At 34.8% G+C, this 22,500-nt stretch overlaps 1 protein-coding gene across 3 annotated transcripts in view; it reads right to left on the bottom strand.

The window, feature by feature from the left end:
* ext1a (exostosin glycosyltransferase 1a) overlaps positions 1-22,500 on the bottom strand; it is a 109,624-nt gene that overhangs the window by 10,426 nt on the left and 76,698 nt on the right. For 2 of the 3 annotated variants that reach the window (XM_087285670.1, NM_001012368.2), the window contains 3 exon segments: positions 18,048-18,141; positions 7,532-7,639; positions 363-482 (listed from right to left, as the gene is read on the bottom strand). In XM_087285670.1, the coding sequence (XP_087141796.1) occupies positions 363-482; positions 7,532-7,639; positions 18,048-18,141 (322 nt within the window). 3 annotated transcript variants of the gene reach the window in all.

The raw sequence follows: 22,500 nt of genomic DNA, 5'->3' as shown, positions 1-22,500 counted from the left end.
TCTCATATCGACAACCTGATCATGTCTATCTTCAAAATGGCAATTATTTCTTTCATTTAAAAATGGATTCACTCCATATAATTTGCTGTTTCTACATTCACCCCATTCACACAGTGATCTTCAAATCATGTGAAATAATGAGAAGTCAAACTCATGATAATTACATCTGATTTTGAATGCATTTCAGTAATGACAACTCTGGAATGATGCTGAACAAATCACAATGCAGCCCTATCATAATGGTCCTAAAATAAGCTTCAATTCCTACACACTAGTTTCAAATGTTCTTCTCTGTTCATTTTAGAGCTGAAACATGACATCCGACCGGTCATTAGCTCATCATTCATCAGACAGTTGCTCACCTCCAGTGTAGTGAGAACGATTTTCTCCACAGAGGAGAAATACGCTTCCCAGAGGAACTGCGTCTGCTGCCGGAGTGACAGAATGCGATCTTGATGGATGGAGCGAACTGTCGATGGAATCTGCGAAGAGAAGAGAGCAGTGTTAAAATGTATTTTTTACTAGTCAGACCTTTTCAATCAGAAAAACCAGTTAAAAACATTGTTTCCCCCCAAAGTGAACAGTGCAGCTTGACAAATTGGGATGTTTCCAGTCAGTAAAAAAGTTTTCAGGAGTGCGACCAAAGCAATAGTTTACTATATATATATATATTTCTTATTTAAGCCCAGAATGACAGAAGAAACGATAAAAGGAACAAAATATAGAATGATAAAATGATAGAGCAAAATGTAATGACTGATAAACAGACGGACAGATGGATAAATGGATGATGGATGGATGGATGGATGGATGAATGAATGAATGGACAGAAGAATGGATAAATGTACAGAGAAAAAACAGATGGACAAACAGACAGATAGACAAATGGATAGAATGGCAGAGAGAAAGATTTATGTCAAATGTCAAAATGACAGGCAGGCAAAATATACAGAATGACAACAAAACCACAGACAGACATTTGAATTGGATTGGGATGGATGGGATTGGGATGGATAAATGTGGAATGGATGGGATTGGGATGGATGAATGGGATTGGGACGGATGGGAAAGGTATGTATGGATGGATGGATTAGATTGGGATGGATGAATGAATTGGGATAGATGGAGTTGGGATGGATGAATTAGGATAGATTAATGAATAGATTGGGATGGATGGATTGGATGGATTGGGATGGATGGGTGGATTGATTGGATGGGGATAAAGGGATTGGATTGGGATAAAGGGATTGGATTGTGATTAATGGATTGATGAATTAGGATGGATGGATGAATGGATGGATTGGGATGAATGGATGGATTGGATAGGCATAAATGGATGGATGAATGGAATTGGGATGCATGGATAGATTGGAATGGATGGATAGATGGGGATGGTTGGATTGGGAAGCTTGGATGGATGGATGGATGGATGGATGGATGGATGATGGATTAGGATGATGGATGGATTGGATTGGATTGAGATGGATGGATGAATGGATGCAATGGTTTGAACTGGAAAGACATGGATGGATGGATGGATGGATGGATGGATGGATGGATGTCGGATGGATTGATGGAGGGATTAATTGGATGGGGATGGATGGATGAGTGGATGAGTGAATTGGATTGGGATGGATTGTGATGAATGGATGGATGGATGAATGAATGAATGAATGGGACTGGGATAGCTGTAATTGGGATGGATAGATGGATGGATGGATTGGATTGGGATGGATTGGGATGAATGAATGCATGGATGGATGGATGATGGATAGATTGGTTGGATGGATGATTGGATTGGGATGGCATGGATGGAGGGATGGATGGACGGATGATTGAATTGGAATGAATGGAGGATTGGATGGATGGATAGATGGATGCATTGGATTGAACTGGAAATAGACAGACGGATGGATAAATGTATGGATGGACGGGATTGGATAAATGAATGTATGGATGGATGGATGAATGGACTGGGATAGATGGATGAATGGATTTGGCATGAATAGATTAGGATGGATTGGATTTGGATGGATGGATTAATAGAAAACATAGCTTTAGTTTTAGTTTCAGCAGTTACACAACTGACTGCAGGGAAATCAGCCACAACAGGTGTGTGTGAGTGTGTGTGTGTGTGTGTGTGTGTGTGTGTGTGTGTGTGTGTGTGTTTATTAAAATCCCTCTTCACTGTAAACACAAACGGCCCTCGAGGAAGATTTCCATAACAAATATTTCACAGAGCGATTAGTCTCACCTTCTGTAGCGGCAGTCAGTGCCACAGGGCCACAAGAGCATATTAAATGCAGAAATGTGCTCCTGCGTCCTGACAGGTCCTGTCACTTCTCCCACCCCAGAGTCCCTTTCAGCCGCGGACCGCTAATCGGCGAGGGCAGGAGGTCCCATTTCAATTACAAAGCAACATGCACTTGCTTTCAGTGCGCAAGTCTCTGGAGGTCTGCAGACCGCCACTGATAGTTACAAGCTTGTGCCCGGCAAATTAGCATGTGACATTAGAATGATTTCATTCATGCGTGATTAATTAGTAGGAGAGGAACAAGACTGCATGAGGTTAAAACATATTCAGCACAGGTGACAAATTCTTGCTGATTATATAGACAGCTTTTTGAGTCAACATCAGCACAATACCTTCTTGTCTTGATATACAGTGGGGGGGGGGGGGGGGAATAGGTATTGAGTCACCTTTTTCTCAGAAAACACATTTCTAAAGGTGCAGTTTACTTGAAATGTTCAACAGATGTTGGTAACAACCAAAGAAATCCAAATATGCACAGAAAACGAAACAATATAGTTTACAAAAGAAGTTATGTATAATAAAATAAAATGATGCAGAGAAAGAGTACTGAACACATGAAAAAAGGGAGGTGTAGAAAGGCAGTGAAAGCCCAGACAGCAGCTAAAGCGCTGTGAAAAACTCATGTGACTTCAAAGCAATGAATGTGACTTCATTCTCCATATGAGAGATGTCTTTAAGCTGCCAGCACCAAAAAATAATAATACCATAAACCATAAATACTTTTTCAGATTTTTAATTTTATATTGTTTGGGTTTTTACCAAAATCTGGTTCAACCCCATGTCAACAGCTTTAGGGTGCTTGCACAGTAGCACTTTTGGTCCGCACCCGAGTTCGTTTGACGTCATAGTACTATACATTTAACTAGTGTGAATGCGTCTTCTGGACCTGGGTGCGAACCCGTGAACCGTACCCGAGTCCGCCTGAAAGAGGTGGTCTGGGGTACGGTTCATGCGAACTCTGGTACGGTTCACTTCAGATGTGAATGGAATCGTACCAAATAACGGAAGTGAACTATAGTGAACTGCCACCTGTACAACAAACTATTGTTTTCATGACGTTCGTTTGTTTGTGTGTGTGTCTTGTTTCGTACCTTGGTGACACGCGCGGGACTGAGCCAGGACAAACACAGTGATGTCTGCTTGTCTCCTCCAAAAACAGCTTCTGCAGACGCTGTGTGATGTTCTGAATGTGCATAATATTTTTGCGGCAGATGGACGCAAGTTGCTTTCTGTATGTCCAAAAGCTTTCAGTAAAAGCAGAATGACCGGGATGTGCGGAAGTCTTTCCATTACGGCACTTGCTTGCGTGGCCGTCACCTAGCAACGACTGTAAACAAAACAGCAGCTCGATGACGCAAGCGTACCGGGGTTCAGAAGGAAAAAAGACAGTGTGAACACAAACCAACCGATGAGGTGGCAAGTAGGGGTGTCACGATTTCGATTTTTAATCGAAATCGATCGAAATTTATGCTCAATTTCGATTATCGAATCAAAAAATAGAATCGTCGATGCTACCACGCCCCCATGTCACGTCAGCTTGGCTTGCTGAGCGGGAAAAAAACAGGCTTGTTGAAGTGCTTGTTAAACTGCTGAAGCAGGAGACCCGTCGACAGAACTTAAACCCTCTCCTCTTTCAATGAAGTCGCCGGTGTGGAAGCATTTTGGATTTCCAGTGAGTTATGTTGACAACGTTCGTGTTGTGGACAAAAAAAAAACACCGTTTTGCAAGCTCTGCTATGTACGTATTACGTACGGTTCGTCCGATAGACAACAACGGCATCGCGATCCTCCGCCCGCCCCCGTTGCAAATCTGCTCGCGAAAAGTACACACTCAGGCCCTGTTTACACTGTCTTTGTTTTTAAATGGCATTTTAGAACGACAACGATTTGACATCCACAGTGGCGTGTGGCATTTCTAAGCAGCCCTCCTTCCTTTCTACCTCTGAAAATGCACATCACGTGACCACACAGACACAGATGCACTCACAGCCATGCGCTCGAGGTCCAGGCAGTCAGAGGACTGCTTCAATCTTTCACTCACTTGTACTTAGTCATTTTAGCGAACACCTCAGATACTGTTGGCTGGTTCCTGTTGGTTGTGCGTCTTTTTTACCGACGCCATTATAATGACACAGATCACTGCCTCTTCACGAGTCCCGCAGAAAAAAGTGATTGACAGGTGGTCATTATGTGTGTATCTTGCCTTTATTCATTTACTGTATGATTTATTTATGGGTAAAAAAAAGACCATGCAGGTCAGGTAGTTTAAATGGTAGGCTACAAATAATTAATTGGTCATTAATTAATTAATTATTCATAATCGAAAATCGAATCGAATCGTGCCTTTAGAATCGAAAATGTAATCTAATCGAGGATTTGGAGGATCGTGACACCCTTAGTGACAAGGGGAGACAATCGAACTTGGGTAAGGTCCAGGCAAATAAACCAAGTGTGAAAGCACTCTTAGAAACATTATTTGCTGGGAAAACCATGACGTGTTCAATACTTATTCCCCCACTGTATATCGCAGGTGAGAGTTGAATTTAGATTAATATGCAAGTATTTCCAACATGCTTTCCTCTAAATAACAAATAAACAACAAAGGCAATGATCATTAATAAAAAAAGATCGTATTCAAGAAAGCATCCGATAAAAGAGTTGTGCAAATTGACACGATTAGAAGTACAGAGAGAATATTCATGGTTTTACTGGTGCCTGACTGACTAAACAACCAAAATAAACCAAAGACATTTTCCACATTGAAGTAAACGAAGCCTCGAAGAATCACAGCAACCATCACGGCCAAAAACTAATACTACATCAAAGGTGTTTACTAGATCAAGCAAACATGTTCAAATAATCTGCTTTGACAAGTTGTTTCAAACTACACAAACCAACTGGGAGTTCACAAACTTAAATTGGGCCAATGCTTTTCCTTGTTAATGATGTCAGACCAGACTTTTAAGTGTCCCTGTTATACTATATGAAGATTACATATTTTTAACAAAAAACGTATGACTCGTGTCATATTGACCTTATTCTTCAATGTGGAAGTGCGCTCGTTATTGCAACTGTTTTAGAACTTTCGATTCAGCTGCCTATGGGAGAAATGACAAGGAAAAATAAACGGCAGAAAACGGTCCACTGGAAAAAGTGTTGCATGCAGAACTGTTGCAAACTATTTATTTTTGTTGAATTTAAACAAACAAATTAAGTTTAATAATGTTCAACTTCATTTGTTTTTTAAATTCAACACAAATAAAATGTTTACAACCACTTAACGTAAGAAATTGAGTAAATCCAAGGAATTATCTCTGAATATTTTTTTTCAGTGTTCCTCAAACAAGTGTTTCCATGACTATACAGACAAAATTGAATAATATAATGAGATATTAGAATAATAATATCTTACGATAAATTAAGATTAGATTTTAACATGATAAGATATAGTATAATACATAAGAAAACATAAGTTTGCATCTTCAAGCAGGAGAACGAGCTGTTTTTAATGTCTAAAAATGAATGAAGGTGAATGAGACCGGAAGTCTTAAGCCAAAAAGGTTCAGATGGCTGTGCCCTCTCGTACGTGGAGAATAAGGTGAATAGAATAGATCTTATTCATACATTTTGTGAACCATTGCACCCGTAATATACTACCCACACACACAGACAGAAAATTATATTCACTCACCGGCCACTTTGTTAGGTACATCTATCCAACTGCTCGCTAATACAAGTTTCTAATCAGCCAATCAGATGGCAGCCACTCAACGCATTTAGGCATGTAGACATGGTCAAGATGATCCAACACGTCCAACCTTGAGGGAGATGGGCTACAGCAGCAGAAGACCACACCTTGTGCCACTTCTGTCAGCTAAGAACAGGAAACTGAGGCTACAATTCACACAGGCTCACCAAAACTGGACAATAGAAGATTGGAAAAACGTTGCCTGGTCTAATGAGTCTCCATTTCTGCTGCGACATTTGGATGGTAGGGTCAGAGTTTGGCATCAACAACATGAAAGCATGGATCCATCCTGTCTTATATCAATGGTTCAGGTTGGTAGTTGTAATGTAATGGTGTTGGGGATATTTTCTTGACACACTTTGGGATCATTAGTACCAACTGAGCATCGTGTCAACGCCACAGCCAACATGAGCATTGTTGGTGACCATGTCCATCCCTTTATGACCACAGTGTACCCATCTTCTGATGGCTACTTCCAGCAGGATAACTCGCCATGTCATAAAGCGCGACTCATCTCAGACTGGTTTCTTGAACATGACAATGAGGTCACTGTACTCAAATGGCCTCCACAGTCACCAGATCTCAATCCATTAGAGCAGTGGTTCTCAAACTTTTTTCATCAAGTACCACCTCAGAAAAAAAATTCTCTCCAAGTACCACCAAAATGAGCAGTATTGAAATACAGTAGCGTGGTAGGCCCAGTAAAGCAGCTACAACTCTGCACAGCTAAAAAAAAACGTGGCAGATTACCTCAGAAATATAAGCTATAAGTCATATATGGCATATTATATACATCATTTTTGATATATATTTTGAAATATATGTAGCATGTACATGACATATTTCATTCCTTTGCGTACCACTAAAAGGAAGCCCGCGTACCACTAGTGGTACACGTACCACAGTTTGAGAACCACTGCATTAGAGCACCTTTGGCATGTGGTGGAACGAGATATACGCATTATGGATGTCTAGCCAACAAATCTGCAGCAACTGCATGATGCCACCATGTCAATATGGAGCAAAATCTCTGAGGAATATTTTCAGTACCTTGTTGAATCTATGCCATGAAGGATTAAGGCAGTTCTGAAGGCAAAAGGGGGACTAACAGGGTACTAGCAAGGTGTACCTAATAAAGTGGCCGGTAAGTGTATGTGTTCTAATTGAAGCTTTTCACATATAACCCAATAATGACCTCAAAGGCTGACTTTGGGGGTAAATTCTCTGACAAATTTAACATGCAATTAGTTTGTAAATTCTTCAATTACTCAATTGCGTCATTGTGTAACTGATTAGATAACAAATGGGATTTGACTGACAGTTCTAACTAGAATGCATTTCAGTTTCTGTCCACATATGCAGCAAAAAGACATCAGGTACAAGCAGGAGCACAAACACCACAGGAGCACACAACGCATCACACAATCTGAGTCTGTTTTTGGGGTTTTGATGTTTTCTGGAAGTGTTACCTGTAGAAGAAGTCTCTCGTCCCCGATGACAGCAGCCGTCCGCCAGTCGATGATCTCGGAGAAGGGAAGCTCCCAGCCGTTACTCAGCATGACGGGCACACAAGCGGCCTGCGCACACAAATACACACACACACACAGAAGCAAGTTCAAACAGGCTGAAGAAACATACAACAAGCGTCATGAAATTTTTATTAGCATCTTCCAGTGGAAAGTGGGAAAGCTAAAGGAGCTCTGACTTCAGACTGAGAAATGAAGAGTTCTGGTTTCTCAGAAATCTGCTGGATAACACACAGCATGACTCTGCCTGTCTGAATGCAGGACTCGTGCCTCATAACAATGATGGAGAATAACCATCAGGCGCAGAGAGGAGAACTATGCAAAAGTGCTACTAAGAAGAAAATGTTTATAATATGTCTAAACAAATGATATGTCTAAACCTAAAACTAAACAAAGCTAAGAATAAAATTTAAAATTATACAATTAAAGAACGAAAATATTATAAATCATTGGACATATATATATATATATATATATATATATATATATATATATATATATATATATATTTTTTTTTTTCTTATTTAAAAGGATAAAAAATATTAAAACATAAAACATAAGAATAAAATTAAAAATGGCACAATTAATGAAAATTCAATTAATGAAAATATTGTAAATTATTATAATATTTTACTTATTTGCAAAATTTTTAAATAAAACTAAGAACACAGTTAAAATGATGAATAATTAATGAACACAAACTAAATTAAATAACTTAAATCAAATATTTAGAAATTATAATATTTTATATTTTATTTATTTAAAACCTCACTAAAAATATTTTTTTGAATATTAAAACAAAGCTAAGATTAAAATGGAAAGAAATATACAATTAATAAATATGAAATGAATGAAAATATTATATAATTTTTTTGCATATTTATTAATATTTAATTTAATATTAAATAATATTTTGCATATTTGTTTGTTATTTGAAATATCATTTAAAAACATACAAAAGTTTTATGACAAAACTAAGAATAAAAATTTATAATTAATAAACAAACAACTGAAAATATGACAAACTATTGGAAAAATGTGGATTTTGCTTATTTACAATTTGAAATCTCATTTAATATTATTTTAAAACATATTAAAACAAAACTAAGAATAAAATGAAGAATGATGCAATTAATGAACGAAAATATTATAAATAACAGGACAAATATTTATTTAATAATACTTTGATTATTTATTTTTTTATTTAAAATCTCATATAAATTATAAAAAAATTAAAACATAAAACAAAAAATAAAATGAAAAAAATATATGCAATTAATGAAGATGAAATAAATTAATATATGATAAATTATTAAAAAACTATGTTTATCATTTTTTAGCATATTTATTTAAAATCTCAATTAAAAATATACAAAATATGACAACAAAATTAAGAATAAAATGGATATAATTAATGAACTTAAAAATGAAAATATGATAAACTATTGGAAAAATGTTAATAAAATAATATTTTTCTTTTTATTTGAATAGAATTTCAATGAAAAATATTAAAACAAAAAAGAATAAAACTAAAAATGACAAAATTAATGGACAAGAAATTATTGAAAATACACACACACACACACACACACACACACACCACACACACACACACACACACACACACACACATATATATATATAGTATAACTTAAATATATATACGTTTTTTTTCCATTTTTTAGTTATTTAAACATCTATATTTATCAAATAAATAAAAAATATTTTATTTATTACATATTAAGAAAAACCGATTACAAGAAAACAAAAAATGTGTAATTTAAGCAAATTACTAAAATGTTACTTTTTATGTTATGCAATTTACAAACATATTTACATACAATATAAAAAAATGTATGTAATAAAATTGCAATTATAATTGTTCAAATCAGTCATAACAATAATCAGGACAAAAAAATTCTCTATTAAATTGAAATAATTAAAAAAGGACGGAGTTGTCCATATTTTAAACATTTCAAAAGGTTACACACACACACACACACACAAATGCAGTACATTTAAACATGTAAGACACACGTAATGAAATACAGATACAACGATTCATGCATGTTATCATAATAATTGCCACAAAGAGTTATATAGAGTACATTTCTATTATGCACAGCAATACTGACATATACAGTAAATAAGAAATGCCACACACAGACTCATTGTTAAGTGATGTTCCATACAATCAACTTCTATTGGTCAAATCCAGTAAGGCACATCCCAGCAGGCCTTCTGTGTGTTTACACTGTCAAACATGTTCAGTGTTCAGCCACAAATTAGCTGTTGTCACTTGTTCCTGAAGAAGCGGCGTAGCAGGAGCAACCAACAGACAGATGGCACATTGTTTATAATATCTAATGACTACCTGCTCACCAATTTGCATATCAGCTGCTATTATTGGTCATTAGTGCGGAGCTGCATTCATTATTGAGAATGGAGCTATAGAGAAAACTATTCCAAAGGCTTACATTAACGCTATTAATAATATAATATAATATAATATAAAACATAATATAATATAATATAATATAACATAATATAATATAATAAAACATAATATAATATAATATAATAAAATAAAATAATATAATATAATATAATATAATATAATATAATAAAACATAATTTAATATAATATAATATAATATAATATAATAAAACATAATTTAATATAATATAATATAAAATATTATAATATAATATAATATAATAAAACATAATTTAATATAATATAATATAACATATTATAATATAATATAATATAATATAATAAAACATAATTTAATATAATATAATATAATATAATATAATATAATATAATATAATATAATATAATATAATATAATATAATATAATATAATAAAACATAATATAATATAATATAATATAATTTAATATAATATAATATAATATAATATAATATAATATAATAAAACATAATATAATATAATATAATATAATATAATATAATATAATATAATATAATATAATATAATATAATATAATATAACATAATATAATATAATATAATATAATAAAACATAATAAAACATAATAAAACATAATATAATATAATATAATATAATATAATATAATAAAACATAATATAATATAATATAATAAAACATAATATAATATAATATATATAATATAATATAATATAACATAATATAATATAATATAATATAATAAAACATAATATAATATAATATAATATAATATAATATAATATAATATAATATAATATAATATAATATAATATAATATAATATAATAAAACATAATATAATATAATATAATATAATATAATATAATATAATATAATATAATATAATATAATATAATATAATAAAACATAATTTAATATAATATAATAAAACATAATATAATATAATATAATAAAACATAATATAATATAATAAAACATAATATAATATAATATAATATAATATAATATAATATAATATAATATAATATAATATAATATAATATAATATAATATAATATAATATAATATAATATAATATAATAAAAGATAATATAATATATGTATTGACAGTGATAACCCCTGAACCACCATGCCATCCTGCTTTTCAGATAATCTAGTAAAATGATATTCAGATGGTAATGTATATCAAATGTCATATTTGTCCAATATCATGCAGCAATAATGCCTCCCCATGCTATATCATAAGCATTATCTGATATCATGCAGCATGTACATCTGAACTTCATTGTAAGGCAATCGAATGAAATGCAGCATTATCCAGCATACGTGTGTGTGTCCTGTCCCTAATCTGTAAAGCTCTGACCTCCCTCATCTCTAATATCATCCCGCTGTTATGAAGTAATCCTGCCAGTGTCATTAACCAGGCCTTCAATCTGCTGAAACACACACAGAGCAACACACAAAAGCTCCGTGCAGCACACCCACACTGTTCAAAACACACTGCATAATGGCCTGTTAAGCCTCATGTCTGCACCGCGGCAGACAACCTGAAAGAGAACAGTCGCACTCCTACACACCAGACGTTTCAGAGCGGCGCCCGGTGATGTCTGAAAATGTAGATCTGTTGATGTGACTTGTGTATTGTTTATCTCAGGAGCTTTAATTGACACATGCATTTACAGTTGTAGACAGATTTATTAGCCCCCTGCATATTTTCCCCACAATTTCTGTTTAATGTAATGATTTTTTTCAACACATTTCTGAACATAACAGTTTTAATAACTCATTTTTAATTATTTATTTTATCTATATCTGACTACACTAGCTGACAAAAGTCTTGTCGTCGATCCCAGTTGTAAGAGCAACAAATAATAACCTGACTTCTAGTTGATCATTTGGAAAAGTCATCTGTTGAACTGCATCCCAATTAGGGTTGTAACGGTATGAATTTTTCACGGTATGATAATCGTCTAAAACAATACCACGGTTTGACGGTTTCGCGGTATACGGTATGTTACAAATGTTACAAAATAATAGAACAGTGAAGCAAATTTGACTTTTTCCAAATAATATATTTTTAGTTACTATAAACAACACCACTTACAATGAACAAATAAAAAAAAATAAGAAAATAATAAATAATGTGTCAAAGTCCAAATAAAGTCCAAATAAACATGATGCAAATCCTCAGTTAAAAATTGATATAAATAATTACTATACTATAAATAGGTACATGACGAAACTAGATTCAAAATGGAACATCCTTAGGTTTTATGTGCCAGCATGGATATGGTTGTCTGTGGATTTGGATGTGGTTGTATGCAATGCAGACAAACAGCTGCATCTTCATTTGCGTCTTTTGAAAACAGCAAGAGCAGCAGTTCGTCTTTGCTGTGTCACTGTTTTGTCATGTTTCTGTGCTGCTGTGCATGCAAAAGTACTTAGTATGAGAATTATTTCATGCAAAACTTTTTTTTTTTGCCTTTTATTTAGCCGCGCATAAATGTATGCCTATCTCTCATTCCGTGTTGTTCAAAAAGCTTGGTCCACAAACAAAAGTGAAACCTATGCTTATTGGTTGTGATATAGCGAGTTTGAATCAATCTGGGCATGGAGGAGGGACAATGCATCAATGTATCATGTCTGGTTTGTCCGGAGACACAGTGACGAGCGTTTCTTTGTCAAATCAGCGTTGTCAAATGTTGATGACGTAACCGCACTGATTCCGGAGCCTCTGAAAGTCCGCGAATGTTATGTGATACAGTACTGGAAAGCTGAGATTCTCTTCTTTATGCCAATCTTTGAATTGTATGAATCGGATCAGCGGATCAAAAGTTATTAAACATTTAAGAGCAATACTTATTTTTAGCCGCGGGCGGCTGTCTCGGTCTTTAAGGGTTAACCGTTGATATGCAATTGTTCATGGTATGATAATCGTGCACGTTCAAATCGTGGTAAACCGTCATACCGGTATATTGTTACAACCCTAATCCCAAACATCACAAATACTGCAGAAGACCTAATGGAACCCGCATGGACCCAAGATTCTCACAATTTGGTGAAGGACAAATCATGGTTTTTGGGTTGCATTCAGTATGGGGGCGTGCGAGAGATCTGCAGAGTGGATGGTGTCGTAATTCGACTTCTTATCAATTAGAAATTATCAGACTGGAGGTTTTGAATATCAGAAAATAGACTTTATTCTTCATAATAAAGCCGAGAAAGAGCAGAGCAGACCCCAGAGCATTCTGAAGTCTCTCCTGGACACCTTCTAAAGTCTCTCCTGCACCTTCTCCTTTATTTATGTTTTTGACACACCCCTATGTGTCTCTTTTTAACTTTTGACCATTTTTGAATAGGTTTTCTAGTCTAAGGGGTCCTGCTATTCTTGGCTCTCAGCCCACTAGCTCATGTCAACAGAGATGTTACAGGTCTATGTCAGCAAAGTAAAGATGCAACTTATGCAAAGGAACTAAGTGTTTACATACATTCTCATGAAAGCATAATCACTTGATAATATGTTACTCATTCTAACTTCTGACACATAGCTTCATACAAGTATTTAACATATATAACCTTCTAGTGTTGCTTCTGCGCAGGCATACTCATCTTACACAGACATATCACTGTATTTTTAACACAGGCTGGCAAGTTTGCTGCAAACACTACATACATTTTGTGAAGAGAAAATTAACTGCTTTACACTTAGAAAATACTTCATACAGAGAGAATAAAATCTTCTTCAATGGCAACATCAACAGCCTGAGGTATCAAGACATTTGTGCTGCCCATTACATTATAAACCACAGTACAGGGCAAGTTCTTCAGCAGGACAGCACTCCTCATACTTCAGCCTCCACATCAAAGCTCCTAAAAAAAAGCAAAGGTCAAGGTGCTCCAGAATTGGCCTGCCCAGTCAACAGATATGAACATTATTGAGCATGTCTGGAGTAAGATGGAGGAGGCATTGAAGATGAATCTAAAGAATCTTGATGAACTCTGGGAGTCCTGCAGGAACGCTTTCTCTGGCATTCCGAATGACTTTATTGATAAGTGATTTGAGTCATTGCAGAGATGTATGGATGCGGTCCTCCAAGCTCATGGGAGTCACACACAATATTCATTCTTTTTCCACTGCACCATGACTTTATATTCTATGCTGTACATTATTTCTGTTAAGTGACAAGACTTTTGTCTAAGTCGAGTAGTAAAAATTGCCAGTGCAATTGTCGGTAAAGCACAAAGACAACCAAATGAAATCAATCAGTCATTAATAATCAATGAGAATTAAACAGAAAGCACACAGAATTATTGAAGATTGTTACCAGCCCTTAAATATTAAATTTCAGCTCTTGCCATTAAAGGAGTAAGGAGAAATGTGTATTAAATGTCTTTTGTGCCGACTGCCATTAGAATTTTAAATACTGGGTTCTAAGCATGTATAGGGTTTTAAATTGAGTTTTTAATGACATTGAATGTATTTGTGTTGGCTGTTTTTCTGTGATGTGAATGCTGATGTGGTTGTGAGGTGAAGCCAAAGATAAATTTCCACTTTATATATAACAATAAAGAAAGTAAAGTAAAGTAAAGTAAAGTTAAGTAAAGTAAAGTAAAGTAAAGTTAAGACCAAGGCATGATCATATTTTATTTTGGTAAAATAAGTGTAATCTAGAGGCCTTTTCCTTTCATATAAGCCACTTCTGATAACAAATGATCAACTCGAAGTCAAGTTGTTATTTGTTGTTCCTAAAACTTTGACAGGCGACAAGACTTTTGTCAGGTAGTGTATATATTTTTCAAGATACTAGTATTCAGCTTAAAGAGACATTTAAAGGCTTAACTAGGTTATTTAGGCAAGGTAGTGTTATTAGGTAAATCAGTGGATTTCGCTTAAGTAAATATTGCTTAAGGGAAGTAATAATATTGACCATAAAATAGTTTAAAAAAAAAGAAGAAAAATCGGCTTTTATTCTAGCTGAAATAAAACTTTCTCCAGAAGAAAAAATATTATAGGAAATACTATTAAAGAGCCCATATTATGGGTTTTTGAAAATTCCCCTCCATGTAGTGTGTAACACAGCTCTAAGTAAAGTAAAGTATCCAGCTAAGGTTTAAATCGGTAAGAATACAGTGTTTAAAACTGTTGATTCATCTATAAAAGAGTCGACTCATAGTGCTTCAAACGAGTCGCCTTGATCACGATTCATTAGGTGTTTCGCCATGACGTACGAACGAAACCAAGTTATTCACGTGCACGCGCAAACCCGGGAGATTTCAAACCTGAGGCCCCGCCCTCTGACGCAGAAACCCAGACACACACACACACACACACACACACACAAACACAAGCACACACAAACATGCCGGTCGATTGAAGTCACACTGCAGATGGATATATTGAGTCTCTACCCAAAGATGAAACCTCAGCATTATAGCCAAGCAGTTGGAAACTACTGGAAACTTCTGGAAACTACATGCTACAAAGAATACTTCATCAGCGTTTGTTAAAGGAAGGATCAGTAAAGAGTAACTTACTGATGGACGTCAGGATGGATTTTTCTTCCTCCATTTCTCAAGTGTAAGTACGTGCGATTAAAGTTGCCTCGTTTACTCTAGCTTGCAAATGTGTTTAGTTGTGATTTGTTACTTGTAACCGCGTGTACTGTATCAGGTTAACTGGCTATATTCTCTTATCGCGTGCAAAGTCACGTTAAAAACGCGACGCGTGCTGCTTTGTTAATGGAGCTCCGTGGACGAGGAGAAGTGTGTGTGTCTGTGTGTGCGTGTGCGCGCGCTGTCGTCCGGAGGTGTGTGTGTTTGTGTGTGTGTGTGTGCGCGCGTGCGCGTTGTCGTCCGGAGCAGGGTTAAGTGCGTGTGTGTGTGTGCAATATGTGTGTGTGTGTCTGTGAAAAGAGCAGAGTGAGAAGCTACGAGATCTTCTCAACTGTTTTTGGAGTTTTTGCTCAATAAAATAGTCAGTCGTCTGAATTTTCAAGTCCATAGTCTGTATTTACATTGACCCACTGGCAGCTAAACTCCACGCCTACACTATCGAGCGTGTATGAACTGTGATTATTTTTATATTGCTGATTAGCTGTTGGACATTTCACTCTCTGACTGAAGGCAGTCGACCAATCGCAACAAGCTGTCATTGGTCCAATCAGCGCAGATTAGCTTCGCGCTAAGGAGGGGTTTGGGAACAAATGAATCACTGGACGATTCATACAGGAGTCGCTGGGATAATTAGGTAAAAATAAATGCAGATTATAAGACCATGAAAGTGTTTTTTTGACCTTGCATGCATATTAAACTGTTGTTGGAGACCCTTACAACCAAGATATGACCCTATTTCATGTATAATATGGGCTCTTTAAAAAAATCCTTCTCTGTTAAACATCATTTGGGAAATATTTGAAAAAGAAAATCACAGAAGGGTGAATAATTTTGACTACAACTGTAAATTACAAAACAGTAATACTGTGAAATATTATTGCATGAAATGTTCTGTTTTATCTGTTTAATTTCGTGTTCCTGTAGAATTTGTTATTTTTTAATGCCAAATTTAAGAGAATTTAAAGATAATTAGCAAAAATTAACATTGTATAATGACTTCTGAAGGACAATATGAAATAATGATGCTAATACTTCTACATTCTTATTTAAAATACAATTGAGCAGAATTTAGTGATTTTTAAATTGCAACGGCATTACAGACGATTTCTGCTTTTATTTACTGTATTTAAGTTCAAGCTTTCAGGTCAGATTTTTAACAAATATTTTTGTTTGTTTTTATTATCTTCAAGATTACATTTCTTTACCATCAAGAAATATTTAACACAAAAATAATTTATATAATAATAATAATAATAATAATAATAATAATAATAATAATAATAATAATAATAATTCACATCAAATCTTCATTTTTGAACTATTTCTGAAAGATCATGTGACACTTAATATTGAATTATGCTAAAAATTCTAGAGGAAATAAATTACACTTTAAATATAACACATAAATATATATATATATATATATATATATATATATATATATATATATATATATATATATATATATATATATAATACAATTAAATTGTGTTATTTAAAATTGTAATGAATCCTAATTAATTATTGTTTTAAATTAATATTTGCATTTGCAAAGCTGCAGTCATTCATTCATTCATTCATTCATTGTTTTTCTTTTCGGCTCAGTCCCTTTATTAATCTGGGGTCGCCACAGTGGAATGAACCCCCAACTTATACAGCATATGTTTTACACCGCGGATGCCCTTCCTGCTGCAACCCATCACTGGAAAGCATCCATACACACTCATTTACACACATACACTACAGACAATTTATCTTACCCAATTCACCTATACCACATGTCTTGGGACTTGTAGGGGAAACCGGAGCACCCAGAGGAAACCCACACAAACACAGGAAGAACAAACAAACTCCCACAGAAACGCCAACTGACCCGGCTGGGGCTCAAACCAGCAACCTTAATGCTTTGAGGTGATTGTGCTACCCACAGCGTCACCGAGCTTCCCCCAAAGCTGTATTTATTTGAATAAAAATCCACTAACACAGTGAATACTAATTAATAAGAATTAAAATAATATTTCACAATATATATTTTATTTTTGTTCAAATACTTTATGTAGAAAATATGTTGAATATTCTCTAACTCTAATCAAGGCTGCAGTTATTCAATATTAATATGTTAAATCTGTTTTTAATCATATTAATTATTCGTTGTTTTTATTCCTTTTACTTGTCGTGCGATTATTTATTGATTCTCTTAATCTGATTATGTAAAGCACTTTGAATTGGCATTGTGTATGAAATGGGCTATACAAATCAACCTGTCTTGCCTAATAAAAATACAGTAAAGACAGAAATATTGTGGCAAATCATTACATTTGTCATCTGTCATGTTGCTTAACAGTAACAGCCTGTAATTAGCAACAAAATTGGACTGTAAAAGTGTACCTGCAGAGCCTCCAGGAAGCGGAAAGAGCCCAGGCGTCGTCCTCTCGGCACCAGACAGAATGTGGAGTTGTGCAGCATTTCTTTATAGTCGTACCTGTGGAGGACAAGAAGGAAACACTGAGGTCACAAAACATCCTGGAGCAGGAAAACAGTTAAAGCTCAAAACATCTAGCAGAGATTACAAATGCTGCAGCTTGGAGAAAGAGCAAGCTCTGGAAAAACACACACACGTTATGAACTTTAATTCCAAATGGGTAAACTTTACAGTTAAGCTACAGATTACATGGGTTTCAAACTGTGGTTTCGCTCATGTATAATGCCTACTCTATATTGCGCATCCTAGTGGACACATGGCGATATCGATGCTGAATTGATGCACTGTAAAAAAAAAAAAACAGCTCTGTCTGGTTCTTGAATCTGATTGGCTGATAGTCGTGCAATATTTTGCCAGTAACATCAAAAAAAGGCCTCTTCACCCTTCACCTCTGTGTATTACTCCGCCCACATACAGCAAGCAACAAGCAGTTTAACAAATATTACTGTTGTTAGACAACAAAATGTACTTTTGAGGCTTTTTTAGTCAATAATGTAGTTGTTTAGATTGCAACTATGCAGTTTATTTGTAAGAATTGTGCTTATTTTAAAATATTTACAATTTCTGAAAGCTCGTAGGCGGTCAAAGACCTTAATAAGCCCTTATTATAATAAGCCCTTGCTCAGTGTGTTCTCTTGAGCACAAATAAAAAGCTGAAAAATGTAAGCCTCGTGGTTTTTAAGGTGGACCGGATAGAGTCAATAAGAAGCTGGATTCAGCCTCGTCCCTCCTTATCGCAAACACAACAGCAGTCTGGTGAGAAATCTCTGTAGACGGATGGCATTTCATGTCACGTTCAGCTTTATAATCCTAAAATATGAGCAAAATTTGCTGTTTTGTCATCACCTTAAGGGGCTCACACACCAGAGGCGCCGCTTCACATTACGCTATAGAGAATCATTCAAACACTAGCTCTAAAGTGACGTTGGTGAATTAGTAACAGCTTCTGCTGTTCTGACGTCAGCTGCAGATGTGAATGAATGGCGGAAGAAAGTAGTTCCTAATACAAAAAGGTTTTAGACTCTCTGTGTTTGATTTTCTTTTTTATGTACAGTTAAGATTGTGCCGTCGAACTGTTGTATAAACGCGATATTACACAAGTAGCAGTGTGCTATGCCAGAATTTAACTGTTAACAATATGGAAGGAACGTGAAATAAACTTCTACATTTTATGGCAAATCAGCAAATCTACTAAAACTGCTAAAAATCTTCACGGTAACATATACAATTAAAGTAATGCAATAAACTCTTCTGTGCATGACTAAAGAGAAGAAAAAAACTAGAAAGAACCATAATGTCAATAAAAAAGCAAGGCAAGGCAAGTTTATTTTATATACCGCATTTCACACACAGTGGCAAAATGAGGGGGTCCGTCCTAACATCTGATAAATTCAGCTATGGGGGGCATAATAGCTGAAGGTCGATTCACTCTGCTTTGAACTCTTGGAATTTATAATTGACTCGATCCTAAAGATCTGAGTGATCTGTTAAGTTTGTATTCAGTCAGCATATCTGTAATGTTTTGAGGTCCTAGGCCATTTGGTGATTTAAACAGCCATTTTGTACAGCCATATTGGTTGTATTGATGGAAGTTAGCAAATTTTTTGTCTCTTGATAAGTACACCAGAATAAGAGTACAGTTCCTAGCCATATATCTGCCTAAAAATATCAACTTTTCATTTTCTATCCGTCTTAATACACAATGTAACTACAGAAGTGTCAGGGTTTAAACAGGAAAATTATCCTTAAAATCTCTCTAGTCATTTCTGAGATGCTAACGGTCTAATCTGATTGAATGATCTATGCTAGGTTAAGCTAAAAGTGCTACTGTCAGACCCAGAGATCAGCTAAATGGATTCAAAAATGGTAAAACTCAACTATTTACTTCTCAGGCAGTTGTAAAATATAAGCCTATATTTCCAAAAAGAAGTGGAGTGTTCCTTTTAAAGCACTAATACAGTCAGATTATGACAGCTCAACAATATCAGCTATAATAACATCATTTATTTCCCCCCTCAGGCAATCAATCTCATAGACACTTGATCATAATTAAGGAATAAACACTATTTATACATACCTACAGCTATTTATTTAACAACACACATAGTTAAGATTTTAATTTGCACATAATAGAGCTATACAATATTGTATATAGAAATATACTGTATTCCTTCATATTCCTTTGGCTTAGTCTCTATATTTCAGAGATCGCCACAGCGGAATGAAACGTTAATATGTTTTAGCATGCGTATGCCCTTTCAGCCGTAACCCAGTATTGGGAAACACCCACACACAGTCATTTAAACACACACACTCATACACGACAGCAAATTTAGGGCCAAACTCCACACAGAAATGCCAACTGGCCCAGCTGGGACCCAAACCAGCTACCTTCTTGTACCTTCTTGTCACTGAGCTATCGTGCTGTCCCAGAAACAAGTTCCTTGCATGTGTAAACCTGACAACAAAGCTCTTTCTGATTTCTGAACTCTTCCAGTGTGACATGGTGTTTGTACAGTCTGATAAGCTACAATCATAAAGGGGTGTTAAAAATCGCACAGTGTGAGCTGAGGACAGCAGGGAAAGGGGGAAACAGGCAGGAAAGCAGGAATGTTGCGTTAGGAATTACAAACAGCCTCGTAATCCAAGTGGCGACTGAAACCCTTCTGTGAGCTTTTAATGCAGCCCGTAGGGGTCGAGGGGTCAAGAGCGTGAATGAGAATCTCTCCTCACTCACTATGAACACTTGTGTGCGATTCACATGAACAGGCTAAATGGCTGAGATAAAAGGTGACGTCGGGTGAAATTTTCACTTTTGTTGATTTTATGTGAGGATTAAGATGCGTTTTAGAAAGGCCGAAAGGAAAACATGATATAAACTGATTAGGATTTTAGTTGAAGACAATATAATTATGATATTTTTTACTTTTATATTTTATACAGGTGCACAGAAAAAAATTATGTCTGCAAAACTGTTGCAAAAAAAATTTTTTGTGATGAATTTAAACAAACAAAATAAATGTAATAAAATTCAACTCAATTTGTTTGTTTAAATTCAGCCCAAATAAATTGTTTACAGCCACTTAACGTAAGAAAATTGAGTAAATCCAAGAAGTCATCTCTAAATAATGTTGTTTAACAGGGATAAGGCTTTTGGGAATTCATTCATTCATTCGTTCATTTTCCTTTGGCTTATTCCCTTTATTAACCAGGGGTCACCACAGCGGAATGAACCACCAACTTATATATATATATATAAGTTATATTTGACTAGATATTTTTCAAGACACTTCTATACAGCTTAAAGTGACATTTAAAGGCTTAACTAAGTTAATTAGGTTAACTAGGCAGGTTAGGGTAATTAGGCAAGTTATTTCATAATGATAGTTTGTTCTGTAGACTATCGGGCTAATAATTTTGTCCTTAAAATGATGCCTAAGAATTAAAAACTGCTTTTATTCTAATCGAAATAAAACAAATCAGACTTTCTCCAGAAGAAAAAATATTTTCAGACATACTTTGAAAAAATATTTGCTCTATTAAACATCATTTGGGAAATACAAAAAAAAAATAAAAATGAATAAAAAAGGGGGCTAATAATTCTGACTTCAATTCACTTCATATATATATATATATATATATATATATATATATATATATATATATATATACACCTTTATCTAAAAGATAAGGTCTACATGTTTTGTGTATACATTTTTAACCATATTTATTACTTTTTATTTAATTTTTTTCACTCATTGAAAATTATGATGCTTGTGTTGTTCGATACTTATTTGTAAGCATTTGTAAAAAAAAAACAATAAATAAATAAATAGGTTAAAAAATGCATCATATATCAGTAATCAGCTAATATCTAAATACAGCATTTACCAGAAAAAAAATCAGTATTAGTCAAGGTTAAAGAGGAATGAATGAGCTGGGGAGCCGGCAGGTGTTTTAGGATCTGCAAATGACCTCAGATGACCCGTTGGCAACCTGATACGGGACATCTGAAAATAGGGCACTGAAAAGAGTTGATAATTCAGCAGAAGCGCAGGGCTTATCCCATCTGATCATGCGAGCGCTCATTGTGTGCACTGCAATATTTGTGACATTATCCTGCAGATGTTCAACAGGACTCTGTGGATCTCTTTGTGCAGCTTTCCATGTGGTTGCACTGTCCTTAAAGTCAACATTAAAGGCTGTCTGCAACCCCTTCTCTACAGGGAGCAAAGACAAGTTTGGTTTTATTGATCACAGATTGACTGCATCTGGAGAAGCGGGAAGGGTTGTGTGTTATGAGATCAGGATTGGTAAAAGGAAAAAGTCTGCTTGGATCTAATGCGGATGGTGATTCTG

This window comes from Danio rerio, chromosome 16 (assembly GCF_052040795.2).
Source record: "Danio rerio strain M-AB ecotype USA chromosome 16, GRCz13ab, whole genome shotgun sequence".
NCBI lineage: Eukaryota > Metazoa > Chordata > Actinopteri > Cypriniformes > Danionidae > Danio > Danio rerio.
Note: the sequence above shows the minus strand (reverse complement) of the source record. Positions and strands in the feature narration are given on the sequence as shown.